Below are 9,490 nucleotides of genomic sequence, written 5' to 3'. Positions count from 1 at the left end.
CCACTGGTTGAGAACCTACAGCATATCTGTTATGTGACCTCTGAGGAAGGGTCCGTCCAACCTTCCGTGAGTTTTAACTTCTAGCGAGTTCAAGTAACCTGGTTGACTTGAGAATCTGTTTGTTTGTTTGTTTAAAACTAAAATGCCTGGGGACCCTTTCTGCCCAGACCTCCCAGAGTAGCTCTCACAGGAGGACAGGAGATAAAACAGCTTAGGTCTCTATGCTCAGAGATCCCAGGCTCTCTTCCTGCCTTCACAGGGCTCAACTGCTCTGTCCCGGATTGATTTTTTAGGGTGGGGTTGGAGAGGGATCCCGGATGGGAGCAGCTCTCTGCTGCCCTCACCTGAGTCCTGTCCGGAGGTTGCAGATGTTGGGTTAGGCCCTGCCCTCTAGTGTCTAGCCACTCAGGTAAGAGGCCCTTTTCCCTCCCCTGGGGCTGGGCTCTTCTTTTATAAAGGGCCTTTGCTGGGCGCTGTCCCACCGTCTAGAAGCAGCTGCTCCGCTCGCTCTCGAACCTCCGTCTTCAGCTCACTGCCTTCACTCCAGACTTCACCATGTCCGTCAGGGTGACTCAGAAATCCTACAAGATGTCCACCTCCGGTCCCCGGGCCTTCAGCAGCCGCTCGTTCACGAGTGGACCCGGTGCCCGCATCAGCTCTTCCAGCTTTTCCCGGGTGGGCAGCAGCAGCAGCAGCTTCCGCGGAAGCCTGGGCGGCTTTGGCGGGGCTGGTGTCGGGGGCATCACGGCGGTCACGGTGAACCAGAGCCTGCTGAACCCCTTGAAGCTGGAGGTGGACCCCAACATCCAGGCTGTGCGCACTCAGGAGAAAGAGCAGATCAAGACCCTGAACAACAAGTTCGCCTCTTTCATTGACAAGGTGAGAGCCCTCTCTGCCCGACTAGCCGTCCCGCGCTCTTTCTTCTACAGTCACAGAGATGGGTACATCTCTGGCCCCGCATAAGCTCCTGTTGGGACCCACTCACCCTGGCCACACTTTCTTCTACTTCTCTCACACACTTTAGTTTGAGCCGAGAGGGTCTGAAGTGCTTGTGACTAAATCCTGGGACACCTCCCCAACCACTGGCAGGCCTGGTCCCTTCCTTGTCGCTTTGCTCTCTGGTGGCAGGGACGCTCCCACCCCGAACCCCGGCCCCCAGAACTGCCCCAAGGTTTCCTCTTGGGGCTCAGTGCATTTTTCTATCTTCCTGTTAAATAATGGAGGGTGTGTGAGAGTTTTAGAAGGTTACAGGTGTCTTGATTGAACCCGACGAGCTCAGATGGAAGTCTTTGGTGCCCAAGGCCAGAGCAGAGAGTGGGGGTTCCAGGCTGAGTCACTGCTCGGCCCCTGCCCGCTCCAGTGTGGGCGGGGCCGCTGCAGAGCCAGGGCGGAGGTCTTGGGTCTGCCCTTCCACCAGGAGGAGCTCCGCGAAGCGGCGGGGGCGGGGTGGGGAGGGGGAGTCTCGGGGCTCCGCCTTGGGAAGGCCCGTGCGGGATTCAAAGTCTGCGGGCGTTGGACACTCCGCTCCTGTTTCAGGACCTGTTAAAACCGGAGTTTATGACCCCAGATAGCGTCGGCCTGCCCACGCCCCTCTGCGAGTTTGGCCCTTGTACCCCTTTCAAGCTTTCTACCCTGGCTCCGCCCCAACTGCCTGGTTCCTTTGCAAGTCGAAAGCTAGGCCAGGTTTTGCAGTCCTGTGGCTCAGTGGCCTCGGGACGATTGGCCCTTTCTGCTGACCAGCTCCTGAGAGGCGGTGTGGGAACGGGAGGAGGGAAAACACGGGACTGAGCCGGTGGAATCGGACGTCCAGGGAGCGTCTGCCTCTTCTTCACTAGGGCTTGCTAGCTCCAGGGGCCTCTAGCGTCACACTGAGTCTCGATGGGGAGCAGTTGGCACAGATGTGGCGTGTGCCTCGTGGTTACAGGGTCCCACAGTTTTTTCCGGTGGCCCATCTTTGTCAGGTTTGACTTCCTTATCTGTAAAATGGACAAGGCAGGCCTCAAATCGGTTTCTCTGGCCTGTTCAGCTCAAAGTGGGAGGAGCTTTGGCAGCACCTGGCCCGAAATCAGCATTCCTTTAGGATGAAATGCTAGAATTACTTGGGTTATTTTAAGTAATTACAGGGAAGACAGGCTTTATATCGTGGGTTGTGGGAAAGTAATCTGATTGTACCCTCAGGATGTCTTCTTTCTAGTTTCTCCAGCTTAAATAGCATTCAGGCTATTATTCTTACAAAAGACGTTCCCCTTGCCATGTCTTGGATTGCATACTCTAAGATGTGAAGGGGGAAGGGTTGTGGATAGTGGGCAAGAGGGTGGCGGGAGACCCAAGGCTGAGGGTCTCCAAGGCTGCTCCAGCAGGGTGGGAAGGATGTTAGGAGACACACGTACCTGTTCTCTTGCCTCACAGTCTGCTAAAAGTGGGCTCTCTGTGGAGACTCCTCAAAGTCCCTGCCTGAGCTTCTGGAGGCATTTGAAGGGTTTGGGAGACCCAGACCAAGTTACACAGCTCAGGGTACCAGCAGTGTTGCTGTAGGAGCCCTAGCAAGCATTCCTGGATGCAGGGAGGAGAAAGTTCCCTTAAATTTCCAGGACCTTTGTTCAAGATCCCGTCAAACGATCGTCGATACCATTCTCAATCGAACAGACCTTTAGGACACGAGGCTGTGACGTATTGTCTATGCAAATGAAAGCCCCTCGGCTGTCGTTAGCCTCTCCCATCCCGAGTGCTGGAGGGGTTGGGGGATTTAGCTCAGCGGGGGGGTTGGGGATTTAGCTCAGCGGTAGAGCGCTTGCCTAGCGAGCGCAAGGCCCTGGGTTCGGTCCCCAGGAGGAACCTGGCTCCCAATGCCGCTCGACACTGAGCTATTTCCCCAGGTCATATGTGACCATGGGAAGAGATGGTGATTGTCTCCCTTCAGATCCTGACCCTAACCTGACGTGGACTCTTTTTTTTTTCTGTGTTCTTCCCACGCAGGTACGCTTCCTGGAGCAGCAGAACAAGATGCTGGAGACCAAATGGAGCTTGCTGCAACAGCAGAAGACATCCAGGAGCAACATGGACAACATGTTTGAGAGTTACATCAACAACCTCCGTCGGCAGCTGGAAGCCCTGGGCCAGGAGAAGCTGAAGCTGGAGGTGGAGCTTGGCAACATGCAGGGCCTGGTGGAGGACTTCAAGAATAAGTGAGCCCCTCCCTGAATAAAGCCCTCTTTTTTGGGGACAGAGGCCTTATGTTCTTGAGACCCTCTGCTTATGGGCAGTTTGGTCCTGCGGTCCTATGGTCAGTTTTGCTTCAGTCTCAGGACTGGTCTACCACAGGGCAACACATTTCCGGGTTAGATAGCGTGCCTAAGCTGGGTTTGGTGGTGCATATTTGTAATAGTCACTCAGGGGACGGGGGGGGGGGGTTACACAAGCACAGCCTAATTTCCCAGTGAGTTCTAGGCCAGCCAGAGCTACATAGTAAGATTTTATTTATTTATTATTTATTTTGCACTTAGATGAGAGACAGAGAGAGAGAGAAGAGAGAGAGAGAGCGAGCGAGCGAGCGCTAGTAGTCCTCACATTTACTCTAACATCTGTGATCTGGCAAGCTCCCCAGAGAGTGCCCTGAGGTGACAAGCTCCAGGCCCCCTCTCTTAGCATCCCAAGTCTGATGTGTATTTGGAGAGTGCTTTCCTGCTCTAGGCCTCCCCATTGACTGAAAGTAAGGTTGGGTGGGGGTTAGGGAGTGGGTATGGAGGGCAGAAGGACCAGCCTTGCTCGCCCTACATCTCTGAACTAAGATATTCATCTCCCCTTAGAAAGCAAGGTGGGATAGGGGTGCACACATTTAGCGCTTTTGCAAAGCCTTGGGCTCTGTCCCCGGCAGCGGCAGCAGACCCAAGGCAGCCTTCGCCCTCACCTTCGCCCACTGACTCCAGGTCTTTCCTTACCAGGTATGAGGATGAGATCAACAAGCGTACAGAGATGGAGAATGAGTTTGTCCTCATCAAGAAGGTGAGGGTCTGGGGGGGGCGGGGCTACAGAGATGGGGCGGAGCTTAAGAGCACTTGCCTTCCTTCCAGAGGACGGAGTTCAGTTCCTATTGCCTGTATCATATCAAATGGCTCATAACTGCCTGTAACTGCAGCTCCAGGGAATCCGATGCTTCAGGCCTCGGAGGGCGCCTGAACTTGTGTGTGCATAGCCACGTGCAGAAATACACACACGCATAATTAAACGTGATGAAAATTAATTTAAAAAATAGAGAAGAAAGACGAGGTCATCTTACCTATATGTAGATGCAGGAGGCATGGCTTTGGGCTTAGACTAGGAATTCTCTGGGATTTTCTGATGAGCTCATTGCTTTCTAAGTAACAAGACAGATTCTTTTGCCATTCGATGCCTTCTAGATAACAGTAGAAAGGTAGGCAGGACAGAGAGTTAACTTCTGAAGTTAGATAGTATACCAGATATCAAGTTGGACAAGGTTAGCGGTCTAGCCTTAGCTTTCTGAAGGGGGAGGGATGTGGGTGGGAGCAGGAAGCAGAGATAACGGTACTTGGCTGGAGAGATGGCTCAGCAGTTGAAAGCACTGGATGCTCTTCCAGAGGATCCGGGTTCGATTCCCAGCAGCCACATGGCAGCTCACAACTGTCTGTAACTCCAGGTTCAGAGGCTCTGAGACCCTCACGTAGACACACATGCAGGCAGAATACCAATGTACATGAAATAAATAAATAATAATAAGTAAATAAATAACAACAATGAAGACAATTAATAATAATAATAATAATAATAATAATAATAATAATAATAAAATGCGTGGCTGGGATCCAGGGAGAAAGAGGCTGGGTTGTAGGATCAGCACCAAGTATCAACCATGGGTAGATGCTGGGAGCCCCTGAGCACTGAACTCGGGCTCCTCTCCCTACCTTCAGGATGTGGATGAAGCCTACATGAACAAGGTGGAGCTTGAGTCCCGCCTGGAAGGACTGACCGACGAGATCAACTTCCTCCGGCAGATCCATGAAGAGGTATGTTCATTCTCAGGGGCTGGAGTGGGCTGCCAGCGTCCCTCCAGCCCGCCAGCGTCCCACTCTGGCGCCCAGCCAACAGGCTGCAGCTGTTAAAATTGTTGTAGAGGCTCCGCCCCCTGCTTGAGATGGGCAAATGAGCTGAGGAGTGAACTGACCTATCCCAGGTCCTCTCACAGCCTAACTTAGGCTCATGCTGTCCTCAAAGCCCCTCCCCTGTTCTTTGAGCTGTTTTGAAGACCCCCTTCCCCTTGGCAGTTTGCCTAACTAACCTCAGGTTTCTCTTGATGCCTCCCTTCATGGCTCAGAGTTTTGACCCTAACCCCGAGACTCCCTTCCACTGTGTATTTGACGTCTTCACACCCTGGCTCTCGCTTGTTCCTTTGCCACATTGCAAAGAGTCCTGTGAACAGGGACAGAGCCTTACCACCACCCCTCCCCACTTGCCCCACAGGAGATCCGTGAGCTGCAGTCTCAGATCTCAGACACGTCTGTGGTGCTGTCCATGGACAACAGCCGCTCCCTGGACATGGACAGCATCATTGCTGAAGTTCGTGCCCAGTATGAGGAGATCGCCAACCGCAGCCGGGCTGAGGCCGAAACCATGTACCAGATTAAGGTAAAGAACGGGGCCACAAGCCTGAGCCTCCCTTCCTGGCCAGTTCTGTGCCCTGGATGGTTAGGAGGGAACAAAGTACCAAATTCCACTCTGCCTGCTGTGGACTGGCTCGGCACGATGGAAGCCTGGAGTTCTGGAGAGGGGCCTTCACTGGTGTGTGCATGTGTATGTGTGTGAGAGTGTGTGTGAGTGTGTGAGCATGCGTGTGCACACGTTTCCCCACATATGTAGGAGCTTGGTGAGTGAAATTTCAGCTAAAATCTCACTTCCCCCCTTGCCCCTGCAGTATGAGGAATTGCAGACCCTGGCTGGGAAGCACGGGGATGATCTACGTCGCTCGAAGACGGAGATCTCTGAGATGAACCGTAACATCAGCCGCCTGCAGGCGGAGATTGACGCCCTCAAAGGCCAGGTACTGGTGGGCTTGGCTGGGTCTGGGAAGAGGGGTCAGGGAGGAAAGGGGGAAGGAGTCTGTGATCAGGGTTGAGAGTGGCAGGGGCAGCTTCCTAGTCAGCTGTCTCCATTGCTGTGGGGAAGCTACAGGATGCTGAGATTCTTTGTGGGTAGCATCTGGAGAAGAGCTCTGTGTGTTAGCTAGAGTCCAGGCCCCCGGGCCTTCTCTCCTTAGTCTACCACGTGCAGGGCAATGGCGGGTTTTGCTGCCTCGTGGAAACTCTAGGAGGCAGGGATCTGGTCTGGTTCAAGCAGAGCCCCTACACTGCCACTGGTGGAAGTGTGAGGGGAAATAGTTGACAGCGGCTCCCATTGCTTCCTGTGCTAGCTCACTGCCACCTGTAGAACTTTCCTTTTGGCTGGATGGAGATGGTCTAAGGGAGGAGAGACCCTCAAAGAAGCTCAAGGTGGGGCTGAGCATGTAGCTCCGTTTGCTCAAGGACTTGCCTAGCAGCCCAAAGTCCTGGGCTCAGTACAGCATAGAACCGGGTGTGGTGCTAGGCACTGGTGATTGGTAGGCTGCAAAAGGAGGGTTGCTGTAAGTTCAAGGCCAGCCTGGGCTTCAAAACAAATGACAACACAAAGAAGCTCAATGTGGATGGGTCTTAGGGAGGGACATACACCAGATGCCACCTGGGTGCTCATATGTCTCCTTCCCCACAGAGGGCAACCCTGGAGGCGGCCATTGCTGATGCAGAGCAGCGTGGGGAACTGGCCGTGAAGGATGCCAATGCCAAGCTGGAGGATCTGAAGAATGCCCTGCAGAAGGCCAAGCAGGACATGGCCCGGCAGCTGCGCGAGTACCAGGAGCTGATGAACGTGAAGCTGGCGCTTGACATCGAGATCGCCACCTACCGCAAGCTGCTGGAGGGCGAGGAGAGCAGGTGGGTTTGTAGGTCTCAGAATACCTGGAATGGGGAGGGGAGCCCTCCTGGGACTTGGATTCTGCTCTGGCCCTGACACTCCACGTGTCTGGTTTCAGGCTGGAGTCTGGGATGCAGAACATGAGCATCCACACGAAGACCACCAGTGGCTACGCAGGTGAGTATCCTGGGCCTTGGGGATGGAGGGTAGGGGGCCCAGGAGATCGGGGCTCTGAGAGACGCTGTGCTGAAGAGCAGGTGACAGTTCCAGGATGATTGGTGACAGACTAAGGACCCAAACAGAATGCCCAGTAGTGGAGTCCCACACACATGCTAGCTGTGTGCTGCACCTGTGCCAAGTCCCTAACGTGTGTTATTCTTTTTTGTGTCTTCACATTTTGCAAACTTCAAAACTCCCTCCATCTAGCTTGAGAGACCGGCTCGTTTGAGTACCAATCAGGGACATGCGGCTTAAAGGGGAGCCTTTTCCATGTTCGGTCTGCTTCTCCACATAGCCGAGTAGTGACCAGGCAGGGATCGGTCAGGTCTAGCCCAACCTCTCCATCTGTGGTTGTCAGTGGGTGACTAGGGAGAAGGGGCTCTAAGCCTGTGCTCACACGGCTGTCTGTATCCTTTGTCCCGGACCAGGAGGACTGAGTTCATCCTACGGGGGACTCACTAGCCCCGGCTTCAGCTATGGAATGAGCTCTTTCCAGCCCGGCTTCGGTTCTGTTGGGGGATCCAGCACTTATAGCCGCACCAAGGCTGTGGTCGTGAAGAAGATTGAAACCCGAGATGGGAAACTGGTGTCTGAGTCTTCTGACATCATGTCCAAGTGAATGGCCACTGAAGTCATTGCCAGCCTGAGGTCCTGCAGCTGCTTAGGGGTCAAGGGGAGACAGCTGTATGGCAGAGTGCAGGGAACTAGGGACCAGCCAGAGTACCAGCCCTAAACCTCTGGCCAACCTTGGGAGGAATTTCCTATCTGGGATATGCCAATGCCCAACTCAATTGTATTTTCCAAAATAAAGCCTCAGCTGGCTGTATCAACTAGCCTTGCTCTGTGTATGTATTCATGTAGGTGGGAGGGGATGGGCAGGAGGATATAGAAGCTGGGTGTGCAGGGCAGGGAAGTCCTTGTCCTCCAGGCTGTTCCAAGAGAATGTCTTGTTGGAAGCCGGTCTGTCCACGGAGTGTGGTTCTTTACCAGTGCATAGCCTCTTACAGTTTACGGCAGGGTCTCAGATATCCATGTTCCCTCGAGGTTTGCAGCACATTCATTGAGGAATCAGGTTTTGGGTGGTCCTATCTGAGAGAGTCAGCTGTGCTGTTCCCCAGAGCTCAGGCATCAGAGTGGCTGAGCGGGGCATGAAGTAAGGACCGCCCAGTTCTTGCGCCTGTCCTTGGCCAGAGACACGAATTCCTTGTGTCCTTCAGCCTTCTCTATTTCCTCACCAGGGACCTAGGAGGTCTGGTTTCCCAACCCTCCAGATGTACAGAGTCTATTTTTAGTGATGGTGTGTGTTGGGCCTGCAATTTCTAGATGCCACGATAGTTCACGATAGGACTTGGCACAGATACGTGGGTTTGCCCCTGCTCTTCACCAACATACCCACCCACACTGCTCTTAGTGCCCCTGCCTTCCCCTTGTAATCTCGATAGAAAGGGTGTGTGTGGAGCCAGTGTTTGCATGTGGAGGGTGGACTGTGTGCTTATGGGTGTGTATAGGTTCACCGAAGTATGTGAATGGGTTTGCCTATCTGTCAAGCAAGTGTCCCAAGGTTTAGAGAAGGGCAGGAGACAACTGGATGAGGCATTACTGGCACCACTGCCATCAGTGTGGAGTTTCTCACAGTTACATGGTCCATGTCCCAGGCTAGGTGTGTATCAGGCCTTGGGATGAAACCAATTGTTGAAACCAATGGAAAACTGGTGCAGAGAGAACAGGAAGTAGGGCCAGATTGGACAGGAAGTAGGGCAGATTGGACAGGAAGGAGGGCCAGACTGGACAGGAAGTAGGGCCAGACTGGACAGGAAGTAGGGCCAGACTGGACAGGAAGTAGGGCCAGACTGGACAGGAAGTAGGGCCAGACTGGACAGGAAGTAGGGCCAAACTGGTACAGGAAACTCCCACTAATCTCCCAGTCCCCTGGCATCAGCCTTACCACCTTCCTAGCTACCTGGATCCGTGCATCTGGGCTTTTAGACTGTCATTGTCCTTCCAAGCCTTCTAATATGCTCAGTCAAGGCCAAGGAGCCTAAGTAAGGATCTTAAATAAGAGACTTCAGTTATTATCGTGTTAATCAGAGCTTGTGCATCAGCCCCAGTTAGTTGGGTTTGACTGCCTATCCTTACTTATAAGCCAATTAAAAAAACAAACAAATCAATAATAGTGAGAAACAGGAAAAGAACTTTTCAACATGGCCACATTGGTCACAAAGAGACGCAGTTACACCTCAAGTCCATTTTTAGGATCCTGGCTTGAGATTTGGGGTTCAGTAAGCACGAGAGCTACGCATAGCTGGTCGGTCCT

At 53.4% G+C, this 9,490-nt stretch overlaps 1 protein-coding gene across 2 annotated transcripts; it reads left to right on the top strand.

Moving 5' to 3' along the window:
* The first annotated feature begins 555 nt into the window (after positions 1-555).
* Krt8 (keratin 8) lies at positions 556-8,009 on the top strand. 2 transcript variants are annotated; one of them, NM_199370.1, is given in 9 exon segments: positions 556-879; positions 2,977-3,185; positions 3,942-4,002; positions 4,926-5,021; positions 5,476-5,640; positions 5,927-6,052; positions 6,757-6,977; positions 7,076-7,134; positions 7,605-8,009. In NM_199370.1, coding segments are annotated over 9 exon segments (1,452 nt in total). In that variant the 3' UTR covers positions 7,796-8,009.
* The last annotated feature ends 1,481 nt before the right edge of the window (positions 8,010-9,490 follow it).

The sequence above is a fragment of the Rattus norvegicus genome, chromosome 7 (assembly GCF_036323735.1).
Source record: "Rattus norvegicus strain BN/NHsdMcwi chromosome 7, GRCr8, whole genome shotgun sequence".
In the NCBI taxonomy this organism is placed as follows: Eukaryota; Metazoa; Chordata; class Mammalia; order Rodentia; family Muridae; genus Rattus; species Rattus norvegicus.
The sequence above is the reverse complement of the archived record's forward strand: the minus strand, read 5'-3'. Positions and strand labels throughout refer to the sequence as shown.

Excerpts from the sequence above, each read along its gene's own strand:
- Krt8 (XM_039078493.2), top strand. The coding sequence starts at position 1,899 with ATGTGGCGTGTGCCTCGTGGTTACAGGGTCCCACAGTTTTTTCCGGTG. Across the intron at positions 1,962-2,976 it reads CGGTGGCCCATCTTTGTCAG|GTACGCTTCCTGGAGCAGCA; the intron begins GTTTGACTTCCT and ends CTTCCCACGCAG. Across the intron at positions 5,641-5,926 it reads AAACCATGTACCAGATTAAG|TATGAGGAATTGCAGACCCT; the intron begins GTAAAGAACGGG and ends TTGCCCCTGCAG.